At 42.1% G+C, this 22,905-nt stretch overlaps 1 protein-coding gene across 1 annotated transcript in view; it reads left to right on the top strand.

Moving 5' to 3' along the window:
- Positions 1 to 22,597, top strand: part of LOC124545384 (pacifastin-like protease inhibitor cvp4) — a 73,780-nt gene extending 51,183 nt beyond the window's left edge. The window contains exons 5-9 of the mRNA XM_047124294.1: positions 918 to 1,040; positions 1,123 to 1,239; positions 6,464 to 6,583; positions 6,687 to 6,803; positions 22,479 to 22,597. Coding sequence (XP_046980250.1) covers positions 918 to 1,040; positions 1,123 to 1,239; positions 6,464 to 6,583; positions 6,687 to 6,803; positions 22,479 to 22,489 — 488 coding nt within the window. The 3' untranslated portion in view covers positions 22,490 to 22,597. The remainder of the gene's footprint in view (positions 1 to 917; positions 1,041 to 1,122; positions 1,240 to 6,463; positions 6,584 to 6,686; positions 6,804 to 22,478) is intronic.
- Positions 22,598 to 22,905: the final 308 nt, after the last annotated feature.

Genomic DNA, 22,905 nt, shown 5'->3' with positions numbered 1-22,905 from the left:
CTCTGTAGCCGCGCGGGATTAACCGAGCGATCTTAGGCGCAGCAGTCATGGACTGTGCGGTTGGTCCCGGCGGAGGTTCGAGTCCTCCCTCGGGCATGGGTGTGTGTGTGTGTTAATTTAGGTTAAGTAGTGTGTAAGCTTAGGGACTGATGACCTTAGCAGTTAAGTCCCACAAGATTTCACACACATTTGAACATCATGAATGTGCACATTTTTATTTACAGTCCACAACAGTTACGATGTTAAAAGCAGGTATGCGAAATACATGTAACAAGACACAAATCATTATTTAAACAGTAATGTTCAAAAATATATCTACAACTTAATATTGCTCTTTTACCTGTCTGCACTGTACAGTGCTATGTGAGCTCAGTTTATCACTGAGAATGGCAATGGCTCTGAGCACTATGGTACTTAACTTCTGAGGTCATGAGTCCCCTAGAACTTAGAACTACTTAAACCTAACTAACCTAAGGACATCACACACATCTATGCCCGAGGCAGGGTTCGAACCTGCGACCGTAGCGGCCGCGCGGTTCCAGACTGTAGCGCCTAGAACCGCACGGCCACTCTAGCCGGCTCAGTTCATCACTGTTGCCAGTGGATGGCAGAAGCGTAAAGTGCTTGTTCTGAGCGCTCACTGCCTTCAACATATTCTCATCCATCTATGTACGGCTGATGCTCGTAATACCAAGCTCCGAATGAAACAGTTTATACAAAGTGATAATGGTACTTGTATCGCTACAGGGTGGGTATGGTACGCTATGTACCTTCCACCACACATGTTGGCTAGCTGAGTACAGATGTTTTGGGGATGTAGATATTGACATTTCATCTTTACTGTTTACAGTAAGCTTTAAGTTGGACGAAGAAACTCAGTACAGACCCTAATTTTGTGCTCACTGTTAATTCTACAGCAGATGACGACAGGTGCACGCCTGGGACTACCTTCCTGCAAGACTGCAACACCTGTACCTGTGGCCCTGACGGTAGGACGTCAGCGTGTACGCTCAAGGCATGTCCTCCTCGCGAGCAGGAAGGTCAGTGGATTTCTTCAACTAGTACGTAATTGCTACGCCATTTCAGTGCATTGTAACTTTGTGCTTACTGTTTCCTCTACAGCAGACAGTTGCAAACCTGGAACGACCTTCCTGCAGGACTGTAACACGTGTACCTGTGGTCCTGATGGGAAAACGTCAGCCTGCACCCTGAAAGCGTGTTCACCTGGCGCACAGGCAGGTCAGTGTACTGCTCATCGTGCTGTCTTCGTTTTCTCCTACAATATATAAGTAAATGGATGAGCCAAAACATTATGACTACTTGCTTAGCACAGCGTTGGTCTATCTCTGGAAACCAACACAGTCGCAATTTTGCAAGCATGGAGTTCACGTGTTCTTTTACCAGATGTCTACGCATAGCTCAAGGACTTCCAACGACCTGATGTAAAAAGAAACGCGATTCATCCTGCCAGACAAGTTTCCATTGATCCACGGCCCAATCTCGACGGTCCCGTGACCTGTCACCGAAACCGACGGTGTCATTTGGCCAACATGGGAAGAAGTAGAAGTCGTCTCCTGCATTACACGTATTCGACAATGGAGCTGCTGAGAGGTGTGCGGCGAAACACCTATGCATGCATTGTACTCTGCTCCGTGTCTGCCTCAGATCGCCGTCAGTTCCGCTTTGCAGAGCGGGAAAGCCTCCAGCTTTCACGTTCTGTGATGCGACTTGGACGTCGAACACCTTGTTAACCACGCGTAGTTTCACCATCCTTTAGTCACTTTCGACAGATGTGCGCGACTGTAGCACACGAGCAGCAGACCATCTTCGCCATTTGCGTGATACTCCTTCTCACGTTCCGGGCCATACAAATCTGTCCATATTCAGTCTCACTTTTTTTTTCTGTCATCAGTCTTCCGACTGGTTTGATGCGGCCCGCTACGAATTCTCGTCCTGTGACAACCTCTTCATCTCGGGGCCGCTCTTGCTATCAATGTCCTCATTTATTTGTTGAATCTATTCCAGAGTCTGTCTTCTTCTGTAACTATACCCTTTCCGGCTCCCCTCCAGTGCTGCAGACGTTATCCCTTGACATTGTAACGCATGTTCTGTTATCACGTCCCTTCTTGTCAGGCCGGCTGGAGTGGCCGAGCGGTTCTAGGCGCTACAGTCTGGAACCGCGCGACCGCTACGGTCGCAGGTTCGAATCCTGCCTCGGGCATGGATGTGTGTGATGTTCTTAGGTTAGTTAGGTTTAGGTGGTTCTAAGTTCTAGGGGACTGATGACCTCAGATGTTAAGTCCCATAGTGCTCAGAGGCATTTGAGCCACCCTTCTTGTCAGTGTTTTGCGATATGTTCCTTTGTGGATCGATTCTACGGTGAACATGGCTGCTACTTGGTTTATAAGTCCATCTAACATTCAACGTTCTTCTTTACCTTCACGTCTCAAAGGATTTGATTCTCTTCTGTTCTGGTTTTGTCAGTGTCAGTGATGCTAATGCTGCCCTCCAAACATACATTCTCAGAAATTTCCTCCTCAGATTAAGGCCTATGTTTAATAATAATGGAGTTCTTTTGGCAACGAACGCCTCTTTGTCTATGTTGGTCTACTTTTTATATCCTCTTTGCTTCGTCCGTAATGGGCTATTTTGATTCCATTCGTCTTTCTTCGGTTTATTCTATTTCCATATTCTGTACTCACTACACTGATTATTCCATTCAACAGATTTAGTAATTTGTCTTCACCTTTATTAAGAATATCTTTTCAGCCTGAATTTTAATCCTATTCTTGAACATTTCATGTATTTCCGTCATTGTTTGATATACAGACTGAACAGTCGGAAAGAAAGACTTCATCCGTGTATTACATCGAAGCATTTCCTACTGTCCCCTCTTAGTTCTTCGACACATTGTACGAGAACCATTCAGTAAGTAATGTAACACATTTCTTTCTGAAAGCAATTTTGTTTTGTCAGTTTATTGCCCATTCTTTTGGCTACGAAACCCTTTTTATGAACATTACCTCCATTCAATGCGAAGGCCTTACCCCACCTTACTGGCAGGGCCACATCCTACCACTCTACCAGTCAACGTCGGAGCCAACGTGAAAAAAAAAAGAAAAAGAAAAAACGAGAGAGAGAGAGAGAGAGATCCGAGCTATAGGGTGGATGAGTAAGAAGAGTCCACTGGAGATTTGTAGGTTTCTCTCGCGTCCGCAGTTGTGTGACACCTTGCGTTGTCATGGAGAAGGAGAAGTTCGTGTGAATTTTTGTGGCAACGAACACACTGAAGTTATTCTTCAGTTTACAACATTGCAGGAGTCGCAGCTGTGTGCTGCTGGCCGGCAGACGACAGATGATGATGATGATGATGATGATGATGATGTTTGGTTTGTGGGACGCTCAACTGCGCGCTCATCAGCACCCACGCGGGAGATCGGACAGGTTTACGTGACGTTGTTGCGATGATGACAGACGCCTCGCCCGACGAGTCAACATGCTTCTTTTCACTTCTAGGTGTCCATAGACATTCTGCTAGGTCCTGTGAATATCAATGACAGCTCTCTATTTGGAACGCACCTCCGTTACCATTGTACAGCCTCGTCACCTGTGGGAACGTCATGAAACTAATGAAACTATAAGGGCTGATGCCGGAATATTCCACAATGTCCCACGACAAATTCCATATTTCTTCAACCGATCTTGACCGAGAAAAAATTGTGTTGCATTAGTTATTGAACGTCCCTCGCATATTACCCGTAGTTTGCTCCAGCTTACTTCTATAATTTTTTTTTTTTTTTTGAGAATTTCGAACATTCTGCAATATTTTACAATGTCGAACGCTTTCTCAAGGTCGAGAGATGTTATGAACATGTCTTTACTTTTCTTCAGTCTGTCTTCCATTATCAAGTGCAATCCTCAATTTTCTTTTTCATTCACCTGCGTATTATCGTCGTCAGCAACTTGGATGCAAGAGATGTTAAGCTTATTACTGCAGTAATTCTCGTACTTCTCTTCCTATCTATAGGATTGTGTGGATGATACGTATCCAAAAGTCTGATAGTATGTCGCCTGTCTGATAAATTCTAAACATCAGCTTGAATAGTAGATTGGTTGCCGCCTTCCTCAGTGATCTCAAAAACTCCGGTGGACTGTTATCTATTCCTTCTGTCTTATCTGAGCTCAAGTCTTGCAAAGCTATTTTAAATTTTGACTCTAAAGCTGGATGGCTTATGTCTTACGTATCAAGTTAAATTGCTTCTGTCACGTCATCAAACAATTCTTACCCCTCTTATAGGCCTTCATTGTACTTTTTCCATCCATCTGCTCTGCCTCTCGTTTAATAGTGGGATTTCCATTGTATTTTTAACATTGCCACCCTTGCTCTCCATTTCACCGAAGGACATTTTGTCTGTTCTGTATACTGAATCAGACCTTCCGACGAACATTTCTCTTTCGGTTTCTTCACATTTTTCTGCAGCTGTTTCGCTAATTCCGATTTATGTTATTTCTAAGTGACTTACATTACTGCAGTACTGTCCTTTCATGAACGGTTTTGTACTCCCTTCTTTCGTCGGTCAGCTGAAGTATTTCTCCGGTTATCCAAGGTTTGTTTGCAGTTTCCTTGCTTGTACTGTGTTTGTCTGTACAACATTTACTATTTCCCCTTCTAGAGATGTCCACTCTTCTCCAACTGGACAGCCTGCTCTGGTGTTCTTTATGGCGGTATGCACATATTTCGCGAAATTCTAACTCACCTCCTCATTCCTCAATGTTTCAGTATCCCATTTCCCGATAATTCTCTTAAACTTTTATCTACTCTCAACATTATTAAATTTTTTGTACTTCTGCATCTGCTCCTGGATATGCCTTGCAATCCAATATGTGATTCGGAATCTCTCTTGGGACATAATTTAATCCAGCTGGAATCTTCCAGCGTGTTCGGGGCTTTTGTAAGTATACCTTCTCCACTTGTGATTACTAAAGAGAGTATTCGCTATTACTAGCTGACATTTATTGTAATTTGTCTTTCTCCTCTTTCATTCCTCGTGCCAAGCCCACATTCTCCTGCAACCTTTTCTTCTGCTACTTCCCTTGCAACTGCATTTCAGTCCCCCATGACCATTAGATTTTCATATCCCTTTACGTACTGTATTACCCTTTCAGTATCCTCATGTACTTTCTCTATCTCTTCATCTTGAGCTTGCGAAGTCGGCACGTATACCTGAACTATCGTTGTCGGTGTTGGTTTGCTGTAGATTCTGATAGGAACAACCACAGTAACACAGTCTCTGCCCTGCCTTCCTATTCTTAAAGAATCCTACTCCTGTTATACCATTTTCAGCTGCTGTTGATATTACCATACACTTATCTGACCAGAAATCCTTGTCTTTTTCCTTTTCACTTCACTGATCCCCATTACATCTAGATTGAGCCTCTGCATTTTTCTTTTCAGATTTTCTAGCTCCCCTACCACGTTCACCGGCCGGAGTGGCCGTGCTGTTCTAGGCGCTACAGTCTGGAACCGCGTGACCGCTACGGTCGCAGGTTCGAATCCTGCCTCGGGCATGGATGTGTGTTATGTCCTTAAGTTAGTTAGGTTTAAGTAGTTCTAAGTTCTAGGGGACTGATGACCACAGCAGTTAAGTCCCATAGTGCTTAGAGCCATTTTTGAACCTACCACGTTCAAACATCTTACGTTCCAATCCCCGACTCGTAGAACATTGTCAAAATGTTTCAAATGCCTAGAACACTATGGAACTTAACTTCTGAGGTCATCAGTCCCTTAGAACTTACAACTACTTAAACCTAAGTAACCTAAGGACATCACAATCATCCATGCCCGAGGCAGGATTCGAACATGCGACCGTAGTGGTCGCGGTTCCAGACTGTAGAGCCTACAACCGCTCGGCCACTCCGGCCTGCAGGACATTGTCCTCTGGTTGGTTATTCAGTATTTTTCTCCTGGTCACCTCCCTCTCGGCAGTCCCCTCCTGGAGATCGGAATGTGGAACAACACCGGAACCTTTAATAATGGAGCCATCATCTTGACACTCTTTACAACTACAAGGTAGACATCCTGTAGACTCACCTTACGTTTATTTAATGTAGTGGTTTCCATTGCCTTCTCATCCTCATGCCGCTGATGATAGCCGACTCATCCGCCTTTAGGGGCAGTTTCCCTCCTGAAAGGCAGGCGTGTGTTCTGAAGCTCCATGCGTTGCTGTGCCCTCTTTGACAATGCCGCTGGCACTCACTTGCGTCAGTGGATTTCCTCACTTGCGGCCTCTGTCGTCACTAGAATGATTCCCTATGCATCTCTGCTCCATTCATATACGTTTCTTACACGTTCACATGCTCACGACTCTATCAGGCGACGCTGCGACCCGCGGTGGTCATAATGTTTTGGCTCCTCGTTGTAAGTGATACGCCATTTTAATGCCAGCTGTTACTTCTACGACAGATGAAGACAAGTGCACCCCTGGGACGACCTTCCTCCAGGACTGCAACACCTGCACGTGCGGTGCAGACGGCAAGACGGCGGCCTGCACCCTGAAGTTATGTCCACCCAAACCGCAAACAGGTCAGCAGACTACTCTTCTCACAATTTTATTTTCCTCGTAGCATATAAATGGTAATCCATTTAACGCGTAATAAACATGTCCTTACTGTTACCTCTACTGTAGAAGAAAGCTGCACACCTGGGACCACCTTCCTGCAAGACTGCAACACGTGTAGGTGCAGCGATGACGGCAAAACGTTCGCCTGCACTCTCAAGGCGTGTCCACCTCGTGTGCGCAGAGGTCTGTAATCTGTTCTTAACATTGTTTTCTTTTCTTTCCTGGAATATAACTAAACATTATTTTTATCTACGGTTACTTGTTAACAGCACTACTGTAAAAACGTTTTCGCATATGATGCTGTCGTTTGTGACGAAATTTTGTCTAGAAAATATGGCATATAGATCTTGACAAAATATCTGCTGGCTGCAAAGTCTGGCAACCAGCTGTTAATGTAAAGCGATGTAAAGTTGTCACAGTTAATAAAACATTCCGGGCTATTACACCGTAGACGAATGGATTTCACATTGAAACCAAACATTTCGTCCCCATCCGCAGAGGACATTTTCAAGGGTGATCGTTGTTTTGTGTCCGATTCACACCCTGTATCGGGCCCTAGCAGCAGTAAAATTCCGTTTACCCGTACTCCCGGGCAGTGGTGTGACGTCACATGCTTCGAATACCCAACAGCAAGTGGCCCACTCACCTGTTGCACGACTTCATCGAGCGGAACCATAGTAAATAGCGATAACCCATCGAAATTGACTAATGTGTCCTCTGGTTGGACCATTAAGGCGTTTCATTTATTGGTAAAATGTGCCGAATTCTTGCTGTAGGAGGCCGATTGGACCACATACGGTGGTAATAATGTAAAGTACTTGACAATCGAATAGGCGGGCCAACCAGTGGACTCACTATAGGCCTCAGAGGAACAAGTTCCTTTATATCTCTTCGGCAATCCATAAAGTCTTGGTGGTAGTGCAACTGAATCCAACAGACTTTTCTGAATGCTCTGTTCGATAGAGGATTTTTCCTCCACGTATTACAGAAGTGTTTAAATATTGCATCGCGACCACGTGACTCAAATGTAACGATGCGTGCTATGGACAGAGCGATAGCGTGGCTGTGGGTAGTCCCTTAAACCCAGTTACAGCAAATTTCCCCATGGAAAAATTCGAGGAGCAAGCACTGAAAACTGCCAAAATAAAGCTGAATATTTGGTTCCGCTGCACAGATGCATGGCCGAGGTGGTTTTCGCATGCATCTCAAATAGATTAACCCGAAGATTCAGTTTACAGTGCAAGTGGAGGCTGACGGAAAATTAAATTTTCTCGATCTGCTATTTTTCGAGAAAGAAGATGCTAGTTTAGACCACAGAGTTTACCGAATACCCACGCGCACAGATCGTTACTTACACCGGGGTCAGAAGCACCACTCATATCGAAAGCGAGGCATCATAAAAAGCCTGGCGGATGGAGCAAGGAACATCTGCGAATCAGAGCTGCTTGACGAGTAATTAAAACACCTCACCTCTGCATTGCTCAATAATTGTTATTCATCTGTTGAGATAGAAAGAGCTTTAAGTCCGCCGTGAAAATTAGTAGCGATGCACAAGAGCTTGAGAAATCCAAATTTTTCCTACCAGGTTTTCGTTTAGGACATTACTGACCGTATAGGAAAAATCTTAAGAAAATGGAACATTGCGGTAGTCTACAAACTCATCCGGAAGATACAGGGTCACCTAAAATTGGCCAAGGATGCTAGCAAATCGCTGGAAAAAGTAGGAATTTGTAGGATTCCTTGTAGTTGTGGGGAAGTGTACGCGAGTACTACTACTACAACTACAAGAAAAACCTAGAAGAGCACACGCACAATTTTTGCAGGTAGGAAAACACCAAATTGTATTTGATATAACTCAAGTACTAGCAGCCAGACACGAATACTATGAAAGACTATACAGATAGGCCATTGAGATCGTTAAATACCGCAGAAATTTGAGCAGAAAGTAGGAGGTCGTGAAAATGAATGACATCTGAATTCAGGTGTTGAAGAAGATGTGTACCAGTGTTCCACCATGGGATGATAACAACAGTGGAGACAGCTCTCAACAAAGGCCAATTACGCTCCGGGTATTCAAAGCATGCAAAGTTGCGCCGTAGCAGGGGGCCGGTCGGAGTGGCCGTGCGGTTCTAGGCGCTACAGTCTGGAAGCGAGCGACCGCTACGGTCGCAGGTTCGAATCCTTCCTCGGGCACGGATGTGTGTGCTGTCCTTAAGTTAGTTAAGTTTAATTAGTTCTAAGTTCTATGTGACTGATTACCACAGAAGTTAAGTCGCATTGTGCTCAGAGCCAGCCATTTCGTAACATGGGAGTACGCAGAAACGGAACTTCGCTGCAGTCAGTAGCGAGCCACGGCTTGACTCGGACACTCGAAAAAGCTACGATCCCCCTTCAAAATGTTTCATTCGCAGATGGGGACGAAACTTTGAGTTTTAATGTATAGTCCATTCGACCATGGTATAGTAGCTTGGAATACTTTATTAATTGTGACGTTTTCCGCCGTGAATCTTTGCATTTTACGATGTAAGTTGTGCTTTTATGAAAGTCTACAAAATGCATTAGTCACAGCTAGACTCAGCCGTGTCAGACAATTAAGCACACCAGACAAACAATCAGTAGACATCTCTGTCCTTGACAACTATCACAGTGCGGAGGGGAAGACAGCCCACAAGCCATTCAGTTCTGACTGGTTTCCATAAAGCTACTAAACGGCGGCTATTTTGATTCCTACATTTCACCCAATGTTCCTAATACTGTGTTTCACATTTTCTAAAAGATAAAGAGCGACTGGTTTAGTTGTTACCTCGGAAGACGGGAGCAGTCTCCGTATACTCGACATGAAGATGTAGAAGAAAGGGCAACACTTTGTCACTGAGGATATTAATATAACTTGGGTTCATCAATAGCAGCAGAGAGTGTTATAGCAGGAGTAGGATTCGTTATGAATAGGAAGATGGGGCAAAGAGTGCTTTTCTATAATTATTTCTGCACTTATGGCAAAAACTTAAGAACTCTCTCTCTTTATGACACTTTTTAATGGAAGTGGGGTACTTAAGAGTGTGGGATAACTTCCTAACACCTACTGTTATCCATTTGTTTTGTGAGACATTGTTATTGATGTGGATACTTTTGGAAACGTCCTTTCAAAGTTCAGTTTAGATAATGTTCAGAGCTTTGAAAATTTCACACTTACATTAGCTTTTCTATCCACTTTATCCCAGACAGATTTGATTGTCCTTTAGAAAAAATTTTTAATTTAATTTCTGTTAAATGTCTTCTGCAGGCCTGCAGTTTAGGGAGTTTTTCCATAAACGATTTTGGTGTTATTATTTGCCAAAAATGTACCCTTGGTCAACGATCTTTTACAACTGCATCACACTTATCCCTGCCCGTATTTGTGACCTATTTGTCAATTACTGACGCAATCATTCTAGCAACCCTTATTGTACTATTGGCCAGCAAGAAAATGCTTGTACTCTGAAGGATATTTATAGAGTGCTGCTGGTTTCGTTTATGATATTTGTTTTCATGTTTACGTCTTCACACAAACTACTGTGCAGTTTAGAGATTGGACCTCAACTTCAAATTGTTGTATTTTATTTTTTATTGATGAGCGTTTGTCAAGTCTATAAATTTTTCCATGTTACTTTTTCCAGTTATTTCTTTTTCTTTTAGGTGTAGTATATGTATCATTTGGCGTGTTAGAAACTTTCTTGTAAGTAACTGATCCACTGTTTCCCGTCTTATCCACTATAACTGCATACTCTTCTTTTGAAAAGTACTTCTTTAAAGACCATAAATCCTCTATGATTAGCAAAAGATTTGGTACATAGGAAATCTGTAACTGGGAGGCAGGATAATTAATACAGAAGAAATTATTTAGATGCAAAATTTTACGGCGATAGGAAAATTCTTCATTAACAACGCTATTGAACCAATTTTGATAAATGAAAAAAATATTTGAGTGCTTACCATTGTGTGGTGGCTTGGGTGGACAGGAGAAAATGGTGAAATCGATCGATTCACCTGAAGTTAACATTTGAACCCTTGTTTATCTATTAATACCATGGTCAAGATAAATACAAAAGTGCAATTTCACTTGAACACTAAACGTGTCCTTGCAACTGAAATCAAATTAAGGACAGCAAAACGTTGTAAACACTCTGGCTCAATAAAATTCCACAGAATTTAATGTCACAAGAAATTAAGCATAAGCATAATGATTAGCACAACAAGAACTTCAAATTTTTACTCAGCTTTAAAAATGAAATATTTATAAAAACAACTTCTAAAAGAACCTATTTCAATCACTACCACTACTTAGCTTTAATATCCAATAAAATTTCAATTGAACTGTATTTTACAAAAATGTATGCCAATTTTAACAATTTACAAAGAGATCAGCAGCAAACTTGTATTTTTAGAACCATGAGGATAGCGATTTCTTGCATAGCCCATTGCATCCAAAGCGCTCATCCTGTCATAACATATGCTTTGACATATGAACATCAGTCCACTCATGCTCCCATGAACATAAAGAAATGTCACAGACTACCCTGAAACAACTCCGTATTAGCGACAGGGAACCTTATCTTGTTAGTGCAACGACACAGTATAGTAGTACTTTTTACAAGTATAATACGCTGACTGTGCATCAACAAGTGCACTCAAACGAGCTTGTCATTATAGAAGAACATTAAAATGCTGCTAACAGTCATTCATAGATAATAGTGAAAATAATGAGACAACTGCCTATTAATTTATACTAATATAAGTCAGTCCCTACACAGAACCACACAAATCCCTGAAAACCGTTTAAAAAGAGTCTACCAGCGCAAAATCTGTGAGTAGTAACTATAAATTAAATCACAATACCTGTTTTTATCGCAAGCATACACACATCATGGCCAAATTCTCGCCTAGTGGTCTAGTTGACTAGTCACATTACTGTCACTGCCATAAGTTCAGGCTGCATTGCCTCCGGGAACCACAAGAGATAGAGCAGACTTGCGATCGCTCAGTGTGTGCGACCTGCCCCAGTAAACAAACCACATTCAAAACTTGCGGCAACGCTCCTCCATGTCGGCGAGTAAACGCCTTTCCTCGTTTGTCTCTGTGCACTGACTGAGTGCCCATTTCCGTGTCCCCACTGCGGCCTGGTAAGCACTTCCACAACAAGAAAGAATAGACCACAAGACTCCAGGAAGTATGGCCAACCTCTGACCTCACACTAAGCAATAGTGTGGCATGCACGTACTTCTCCCCCAGCCCCGTCCTTAATTCGGCAACCAGCTGAGAAACCCAGATTGGCCCTGAGAATGTAGATTAATTTCAGAGAAATGACCCCTAACTTCTTTGACCATTTGGAGTCTCCTAAACAGAAGGCTATACTGACTCCCTGAAAACTCTTAACAAAATCATAGCCACCAGCTCGGTGAGCGTATGGTTGCCACCCTGCATTATCGCGCATAGTTTCATCTTATGTGTCTCCGTAATATTCCTTTTCGTCCACGACAATTATATATGCACTCATCGAGCATTTCTCTTCTCAGACAAAACGTCGTCAATAGACTACAAAGTGCAGGTTCGAGTGGGTTTCGAGTGGGTACCCGATACCCCACAAGCAAACTCATAGATGTGTACTGATGGCTTTCATGGTACGTGGTATTAAACGCCATTATTTACCGGGGGAGGGAATGATCCTATCCATTCCGGTAATCGCTGCAGGCTGTCAGTGCGGAGCTAGTGTGTTTATTAATACGTTCAACATATGATGGGTTCGGATAATAAGGTGGTGTTGTTATATGCTGCGTTGCTTAAATTTATGTGTGATAAATGTGATCATATTATCAGTCGCCATAGATTCTGGAGTACAACTGTGCTAAAAATTAACTGTAACTCTGGGATCACTGCTCTTTTGAATAATAACCAGACTATTCTGACGAAGCTGTCCAAGCAAACTGGAATATATCTGTTTCCTGCCTTCGATCTAGGCAATGGCCCCACAAAATGTATGTCACTAGCTGAAAGGGTCTTTACAATAACTTCGACGCCAAATATCCGCTCTTGCTATTTTGTACTGACTTACTAACAGCATACACCTCACAACACCATTTCCGCTTACAGATCTCATGGTTAACTCTTAATCTAGTAAATTGCTGTTTCATTTCCTTCCAGACCTTCCACATTCGTGGAAGTAGCAGAACGGCAAGGGAACCAGTTTCTTGGGCATAATGATTTCAACTCATTCCTCCCACATACCTTACAACACAACTCTTTGTCTCACTAATCACAGTGTTGTTTCTCCTTTCTATAGCCTTTCCTTAATTTTATAAGGCGTTCATCCTCATCATGAAACTTTCTAATGTCACGAAACAGGCGAGGTATTTGTGTAATGAATGAAGTCAGCGGGGGCCTCAAAGCACCAATTTGCAGCAGCTGTATATCTCCTTGATTGTTCTCATTCCTCACAAACATTCGGCAGCCCGTCAGCCACAACATTCTCCAAGCCCATGATATTATGGACTTCAAACTTAAAAATCTTGGGAGCTCACCTGGAAATGCGACTAGTTTTCCTTGATATGGATTTCATCCAACTGAGGACTTGACCGTCGGTTTCCAGTATGAACCTATGGCGTTCAAGATAGCCTCCAGCTCATTCTCCAGTTCATTTAACCCTCTCGAGATGTAGGTAAACAAATAACGATGATGATCAAAACATTTGTTTTAAAGGCACAAACACAGCTTATTGGGAAAGACCCCACAAAAATTTACGTCACTTTTTATGCTGGTTGTCAAGGGAAACTGCATTCTCCGCAAAGCCACCAATAAATTTCCTAAAAAAGTGTCCACCCCAAGAAGCAACGCAACATGCATGATATTCTTCAGTTGCGGTAACCGATCGTCGTGTTCCATTTCTCCGGGTCAGTACACTTTCCTTCCTCCAAAACTGTACGTCCTGGTAACCTCACCAAAGAACATGCGTAAAGAAGCTATTTAGCATTCACTTCATTCCTGCCTCCCTCAATCACTCAAACATCTCCAATAAGCGTAGTTTATGTTTCTGTTTTAGTAATGTATCCAATGGACACTAATGATACTCGTTGCTCTTGTACGAATCTCTGTTTCCTCTATTAATATTTGTTTATTAGTCAGAGAAAACAATGTAACGTACTTTCTCTCCTTTAAGTGAGTCCTCGTACTATCAACCGAGACTTATCACCCCAAACGAGGTCCAGTTATCATCCACAAGTTACGTATATGAGGTCTTGCCATAGCGAAGATGCGGTGGTACCTGTTTGGTTCTTCTAGGGATTTTGCTATTACGTTGGTTCCCTTTCGGTTAAATCTTTTCGGTAGTGCATTCACTTAACAAAAAAAACAAAAAAATGGTTCAAATGGCTCTGAGCACTATGGGAACATCTGAGGTCGTCAGTCCGCCAGAACTTAGAACTACTTAATCCAACCGAAGGACATCATACACATCCATGCCCGAGGCAGGATTAGAACCTGCGACCGTAGCAGTCACGTGGTTCCGGACTGAAACGCCTAGAACCGCTCGGCCACAGCGGCCGGCTTTTCACTTAACACATATGGGGACAGCATTGAGAATCAGACGTGGAGAACGACGGGTTACTTTAGTAACAAGGGACAAGAATTAATGACTGCTATTTGATGTGCTGCAGCCGCGAATTGTACGCCTGGTTCGACATTCAAAAAGGGTTGTGGGGTTTGTAGGTGCGGCGCGGACGGCAACAGCGATGTCTGCAAACTCACACCACGTCCGAAATTATAATAATAGCACGCCATCAAACCTTGCACACAGTTTAGTTATGAGTATAAACCATATAATGAAACAACTTATCCACCTCACATGTGTCGTCGGTAGCACGTTGCTCATAGTTCATCAACTGTGTGCGAAAGATGAGTTGTGTATCGTATATGTTAATGATCTAGCATTTAATTTAGGAATTAGTCCGAGTTTCTTGTGGTTGCCGTTTTTCGCAGGACCTGTATATAAATGGTACTAGCTGCAGGATGCAAACGGACTTTATTTTTCTTGTACGCTCCGTCAAAGGGAGACAAGACACTACTATTATATGGCCAACCGAATATGAGAAACAACTCACTGTTTACAGTAACTGATTAACTAGTACGAAAACGTGGTAATAGTGATCACAAATCCCATTCCCCTAAAGAGATACAAAAAAAATTCATACACACAACACGCACACACACACACACACACACACACACACACACACACACACACACACATGCATAGATACATTCATTAACAGACATGCAGACATACATAATACAAGTGGAAACTAAAAACTGGGAAACTTGGCATCACCTACAGAAACAAGTGATACATCAAACACGGAAAACAGCGGTTGATATGTTATGTTTCGAAAATTATAATGACTGCACGAAAAAGCATAGACTTTCAACCGCTTTTCCACACTGAAGAAATTGTATGCCTTTCAAATTCTGAGTTTGATGTTACACTGTATCTCTAATTTATTATAGTACACTTCCCTGGACTACTTAGAAATCTATGTGTGAAACTAAAAAATCATGTAATACCGCAAAATGTCTGCTGAAGAAAGAAAGAGGCGAAAGGCGCCTGGATTATCAATAAAATAAAGAATTAATTTGCAGAATGCAAAAATTCGTTTTCATGAAAACCAGTGCAGTTTATAGTTTACACAATACAAGTGTTGTAATAAATTCCAATAGCGATTCAGCAACGGAGAATATTTTAAAACATGTGTTTAGTACGATTATTGACTGATTTTCTAGAATGATCTTTCTTAATTTTAGAAAACACACCAGATTCAGTTCTTAACAAGAAATATTTCAACACCACTGATACATTTAAAGCATCAACTGGAATGTGTCAACGAAGTTACTGCCTTCCGAATTTTTGTACATATTGATAAAAATTTAAATGTAAAAGAAACACATTTTAAAACTTCTTACATCGTTCAGTGCAGCTGATTTAGCATTCGTTGTTCTTGGAGGCCTTGGAGTGTGTCAAATCACTAAGCGCATTGTTTCATTCAGCAATATATCGTGAACTTATAGGAGAATTTATCCTTGAGGAAGAAATTCTTCATTGTACAGAAGCATGCCATGACAATAATATGTTCTGACCCTCCTCGATAATTTTGTGGGCAAGTCTTTAATGGATTTGATGTATTCAGTACAGTGTCATAGTATATATGTTCCCTTGTGACTTTATTGTAATAAGCCATTAGAGTTCATAAGGAATGAAGACATATATAATACTATGCTACCAGAAAATATTAGCTTCATTATTCTTCATTAAAATGATTACAGCTTAAAAGTGGTTGAATAATGCTACTACAGACGTATTATGTCACTTACCCAATGATACTCTAAACTTTTCAGGGAGAAAGGCTAAAACTGAATGCAAGTGTAGAACATCTTTCTGGAAAAGTTGTCCTATTGCATGGAAGAAGTTTTACCTATAAATGTTTAGCTCATTTAGTATTAAAGTACTACAGACATATTTGAGTAATAAAAATAAATTTGGTCTGAAATAGGCGTTGTGTTCAACCAAGTAAATAAAAATATAAAATATTCTAAATCAGGTGGTGTGAACATCATTTTAGCCTTCATATACTCCTTTTAATCACTGGTTAGCAGTAAATCAGCACAGCATCATTTGCAGTAACTAAGAGTATTGACTTGCTGATGTACGCATTATTGCAGTAATGTCGATACTGTAAGCGTATTTTGTCTACAAAATGATGATAGTAAGTTTAGCATTAGTCTTAACAGAGAAACTTTCCAGTTGATGGGTTGTTATGGCATTTGTAGATTTAGGGAAAAGTTTGACATTAGTAAGGTAACAGACGATGTATGAGTAACTAAGAGTATTGACTTGCTGATGTACACATTACTGTAGTAATGTCGATACTGTAAAGGTATTTTGTCTAGAATATGATAATAGTAAGTTTTGCATTAGTCTTAATGCAGAGACATTCGAGTTGATGGGTTGTAAGCATTTGTAGATTTAGAGAAAAGTTTTGACATTAGTAAGGTATCGGTGGACATATGAGGCCAGATAACCAACCCATCTCAAGGTCACTTCCTGTGTCAGATTACACCTGAGGCAGCTGGGCTTCTTGTTTTCAAGGTCGTGTGAAGACCCTCACCTCTCACCACCTGACCCCTGTGAAACCTCAGCATATCGAGAATTTGCGTGAGATACTTTCAAGGTCCCGAAACCATTGTAATATTTCTGACCCAGAAAAGGTCTCAGCCAGTTGTGTGTGTTAAAAATGGCAAGAAACCCCTCTTGACCCTCCCTTTTCCTACCTAGGCCAATAAGAATCAAGCTCCCCCACCCCAACTTTATTACAAAAGTAATTACATGAAGTTTATCGCTTATGCTCCATGCACTACAGTGAGAGTAAGAATTATCAGCAGCAGTTCTCCAATTTAGAAAAATGGCTGTAAATATTTCGAAATTTATAAGCTAAGAAACTTTGACATTACAGAGTGTCACTGAATTACTCTAATTTAATGACATCATGACCTGTTCTGCGGAATTGTGGTAAACATTAACATAGTTTGTGATGTAAGACACTTTGATATTACAGTATGTGACTGGGACACAGCTGAATTAATACAAATTAATGCTGAAACAGCACTCTCTGTAAGCACTGCTACCTTCAATTACTGTTCAGAGTCTGTTGAATTTTTATCAATTTTCTTCAAGTACCCACGTTCCCATTCTAGGATATATGTAAATATGTGTTTTGAATGTTAAAAAACTTCTGCAGTGAGATGTTTTTAATAAATACTCTGAAATCTTACGTTAAAACAAATAGCACAAAACAATGTTTTAGCAAATACACCCACATCCTACATTAAAGCAAACAGCACAGAGGAACAAATATGTACTAAGTCATGTCCCTGAATTATTAATAAGTAGGATGACTTACCCCTAGTAGAGTTGTAAATAATGGTGAAAGAAATCCACACACATATTCTCGCACACACACACACACACACACACACACATACACACACACACAAGGTCTGGTTGACCCCCTGTGGGAAACCGACACACAAAATACAGCAGTTTTGTGCTAGGTTATTTACAACTGGATTGAATCTATAATAAATGTAGAAAACGTGACTAGTAGATCATAATCATGATACTGGAAGATAGTAGACAGTGGTTGTGTTGTAGAAATAACTCGGTAGACAATGGTTGTGTGAGAGAAAGAGAGTGACGCGGTGGCAGTGGAATACAGTTGGCAATGACAGATCAGTGCCAGGAAATGAGTAAAGGAGACAGTGCCTAGGGTAGAGGCATAAAGAGAAAGAGGAAGTGGAAATGGATGAGAATCTTTGATAATGGGAGACAGTCTGTACCTCAGTGACAGCCAGGAAGAAAGAGATACAGTGAGAAGAGACAGCATGTGTTAAGGTAACACACACACACACACACACACACACACACACACACACACAGACACAGAGAGAGAGAGAGAGAGAGAGAGAGAGAGAGAGCAAGAGAATGACGGAGAGAGGAGACAGTAGGAGCAGGAGAGGACGAAGGGGGCTGCAGCTGTGACTCAGGGACAGTGACAGAGACACACAAAGAGTTAAAGACAATGAGTTGGGCTGATTTATTGACTGAGAAAAGGCAACGGGCAATGAAAAGTATGAACGAATTACAGCGATGGACTACTGGGTGTAACTAAGTTACAGTTAGAGGAGCTTCTGGGAGTTTGAGGGGAGTTACACGTTAAGAAAAGTGCGAATATGTTTGCATGCTACAAATCTATGGAATGTTTTTAAATGTGCTGAGGAAGGTAGAATGACTTTAAATAAACAGGAACATATTCGCATTTTTTGTGCTCTGACAGAAACATCTTTCCGCTGATATATGTATGCAACACGATTTTTTAACTTCCAGTTGGGAACCACCTCTATACAACTAGATGAGAATTGCCTGTAATGTGGGGGTTTCACTGTGGATCGCCCTGCCCATGAGCATAGGAAATGAGAATGGAAAAAAAACGACACAGTCAGTCACAGTATTTTTGAAGGGTGTTTAAGAATTAGGTTATTTATTTCGGCGTTCGCCGGTAATAGGATATGGCAATAACGTGTAGGAAGCACGGGAGGAAGGGGGGGGGGCAGGAGGGGAAGACGCCTTTTGCATGATTATATGTGATACAGCAACCGTAGTTTTAATATTTCATAAGGAAAAAATACGCAGTTTTTAAATGATTCCGTCAGGCTATCCTACAGATTCTCGACTCCGGGGATTTTGGTGGCCAGCAGAGTACAGTAAACTCCCCCTGGTGCTCTTCGAATCAGGCACGTGCACTTCGAGTTATGCGACAGATTGCATTGTCATGCTGGTAGATCCCATCATGCCGAGGACATGATCCCGAAGGACAAATGCATACCTGTGTTGATTCATTGTGCTTTCCTCTCCAGAACGGTGAGATCGCCAAGGAATGCCATGAGAACATTCCCCAAACCGTAACGGTCCCTCCTACAGGTTGGACCTTTCCGACGATGGTTGCAGGACTGTACACGACAACGCCCAGTTGTGCAATGGAGCATCAAACGTGATTCACCTGAAAAGTGGACGTCCAGTTGTGATATTCGCGTGCAAATTCTAACTTTCATCGCTGATGAACAGCTATCAGAATGGGTCCATGATCCAGGCGCCTGCTGCAGAGGCCCATTTGCAGCAGTTCTCATTAAACGGTCGCTGAGGAGACACATTTAGTAACCCCTTGGTTCATCTGGGCAGTCAGATGCTCAATAGTTGCACGTTTATTCACCCGTACACATCTCCGCAGCCGTCGTACACCCCTGTCGTCCATGGCCCAAGGTGCACTGCAGTTGCCTGAGAACTGTTTTTGGATAGCGCCATTTTACCATGCACGGTGTACATTAACCACAGCGGGAAGTGGTTTACAAACTTAGCTATTTGGGAAATATTCCCACTCCTGCCCCGAAAGCTAATGATCATGCCCTTTTGGACGTCAGAAGGATTGCCCCGTTCTTCTGGGTCCCCCTGACACAGTATATACACCATCCTCTGCTTGGTGCTGCCACCTGCCTTCTGTGCGAGGTTATTGAACGTTGACGTCGATCACAGACGATGGTCACCTTAATCGGAGTGGGTAATTTCATTTTCTGGAAATAACTTGTGTAGGTGGCACTGGCGGATTGACGTCTTTGAGAAGCGAGATGGCCCTGATGTGTGGTGCGACTGATAACTGGAAGGAACAGATAGGGCTTCTGTGTCCTATTTCCGTATAATCTCAATTGCGGGGGACACTTCTTGGTTATCAGTAGGAGTTAGACAGGGCGGTGATTTTCCATTTATCAGGTATGCGTAGGACGTCCCTGGCAGTTACTGGCAGCCAATGAGTTTGCTGTCCGCACGTTGACACCTGTTGGCTGGAGATACATTTCTAAAGGTGATGGTAGTGCTTCCTGGCTCTACCGGCCGTGGTGAGGCGGTTACAGGCGTCTGGAGGCGGCAGTCCATCGCGGCAGCAGATCGTCGCGGCCTCAGCAGAGCTCACTGAAGATTCACGTGGATGCGATTGCGTGTGGGACTAAACTTACATTTTTAGTTTGTTTAAAACAAAGTGGTTGTCTGTCATATTCCCATTCTAAGGTTCCGGCAATGCAACGATGCCATGTGTGTCAATTGTTTCTCGGCCTTTATTTGCCAGTCTGAAATATTCTCCCCTAGGACGACGTTATAGTGAGGTAATTGTTATAAAATACTATGACATAATTTTTTTAATACTTGAGGCCGTAATTGCTTGCAGTGCACATTTAGGGGTGTCGTGGGTGTGGATTTTTGTCGCCATTATGTACGAGTTTACTGGGGGCAATATTATGGTGATGTAACACCTTAATAATACAGAGACGACTTGATACGTATTTCTTGCGATATTTTGCAGAATATTCCGTTATGTCATTAAATTATAGTAACTCAGCGACTTGCTGTGACGTCAAAGTGCGTTATGTCATAAATTATGAACGTATTTACCGCCATTTTGCAGAATATGCAGTGATATCATTAAATTACAGTAGTTCAGTGACACACTGTAATTTCAAAGTGTTTTATTTCGCGTATTATGTTAATTTGTACCTTAATTTTTTAAGTAGGGTAACTCTGCTGCTCATATTGCGGTGCAGAGAGCAGAAGCGACAAGGTTCATGCAGTTGCCCTGTATCAAGGAGGGGCATGAGGAGTGGGGAAGATTGATTATTATTGGCCTAAAGAGAGAAAGTGGCTCAGGGAGGGGTATGGCGCCATTTTTAACGTGCACAGTTGGCCTAGATCTTTATCTGATCCAGAACTCTTATAGTGGTTCAGGAAAGTTGGTAGTACGTCATGAAAATGTCCGAAATGCTGACTCCCCCGGAGGAAGGGGATGAGGGTTCCCCTTGACCTTTGAAGATAACAATCCCAGTAGCCTTAGGTGCAACCTGACACCAGAAGTGACCTTAATGTAAGATGTGGGATAATATTTGCAGTGGTACGCTTCTGACGATGTAATTAGAACACACTGTTTGAACTTGTGAAAATAGAAGGAATAAACTACAGGGACTCAAGAGCTATTAACAATTTGTACATAAATCGCACCGCCATTTTAAGAGTCGAAGGGCGTGAAGCGGAAGTATTACTGGAGAACGCATCTAGTTGCATCTAGTCTAATTATACCAGGAGATGTTCTGGCAATTACATTAGGAAATTAGTTATTAACAGTAGTAGTTGTTTGGACACTGAAATAACCGAGGAGGAGGATATCAGTGTTTAACGTCCCGTCGACAACGAGGTCATTAGAGACGGAGCGCAAGCTCGGGTGAGGGAAGGATGGGGAAGGAAATCGGCCGTGCCCTTTCAAAGGAATCATCCTGGCTTTTGCCTGAAGCGATTTAGGGAAATCACGGAAAACCTAAATCAGGATGGCCGGAGACGGACTTCAACCGTCGTCCTCCCGAATGCGAGTCCAGAGTGCTAACCACTGCGCCACCTCGCTCCGTGAAATAACCGAGGATGCCCGAAGTGTGGAGGATATAAAGAGCAGACAGGTGAGCAAGAAAAGTGTTTACGAAGCGAAAGAAATTTCTTCAGACAAAATATAAATTTAAGTGTTGGGATGTCTTTTCTGATGATAGTGAAGTCTTCTATGGTCTAGAAGACTGATAAACAGTTCAGACAAGAATAGAGTAGAAGCTTTCGAAATTTCGTTTTTCTGATGAAGACTAGGCGGGTACAGTAGACAACTAACGGATAATATTGATCAAATCGGAGAGAAAACAAGTTTATGGAATAACATGGCTAAAACCAAGGGTAGGTTGAATTGACACATCGTGCGGTAGTAGGAAATCGTGAAAATCGTGACTTTATTAATGAATGCGGATGATGTGGGGGGGGGGGGGGGAGGAGGAGGAGGAGAGAAACATAGATGGAGAGCAATCATGACTACAGTAAGCAGGCTCATGTGGTTTTACTTTGCAGTAGCTGTTCTGAGTAAGATTTCACATAAGAGAGTAAAAATGGAAATGCATAAAATCTGTCCTCTGGCTGAAAATCACGCCAGCAACAAGAATAAAAGTCTAAACTCGCAAACCACCGTTCAGCACAGGACAGATAGTGCATGTTTTATGAGCTAACACACATCTGTGTACACTCAGGTGGCCCGATGTCTAATAGAAATACACGGGCTGTCGCACGTGTCACGGCATATTTCAGGATCACTCTGAATACCTGGTGAAGCTTACCGAATCTTATCCACTGATACAGACCTTTGTTTTAATTTGCAGGCGTCCAGTGAAACACAAGCAGCGTCTCGGAGCGGGTCTGAACTTTGTGAAGAGGGAGCTGGCCTCAAAACTAAAAAATAAGAGGACGTGCAACATGTGGCAGTACTTCATATAAAAGTGTCATGTCTGTAATTTGAGATTCTTTGCAAATGTTTCTGTGGATAATAAAAAACTTAGCATTAAGCAACGATTGACATCTAATGTGCAATTTAGTAATGCTTCAATATCAGAATAGAAATGTTTTCTTTGACCATATCCTCGGCTTTGAAGGTCGATTTATTTTTATTGTGTTTAACATTGACATATTGCCGTTGGTTTTCAGATTTTCCTATACAGTGTTACACGTGTCAGTATTTTGCACTACTCTAACTTTTCATGAGTTAGAAAATTATGTTTCCTGCCTTCTTTATCTCAAATTACACACTTG

The sequence above is a fragment of the Schistocerca americana genome, chromosome 8 (assembly GCF_021461395.2).
Source record: "Schistocerca americana isolate TAMUIC-IGC-003095 chromosome 8, iqSchAmer2.1, whole genome shotgun sequence".
NCBI lineage: Eukaryota > Metazoa > Arthropoda > Insecta > Orthoptera > Acrididae > Schistocerca > Schistocerca americana.
This window is presented reverse-complemented; position numbering and strand designations above follow the sequence as displayed.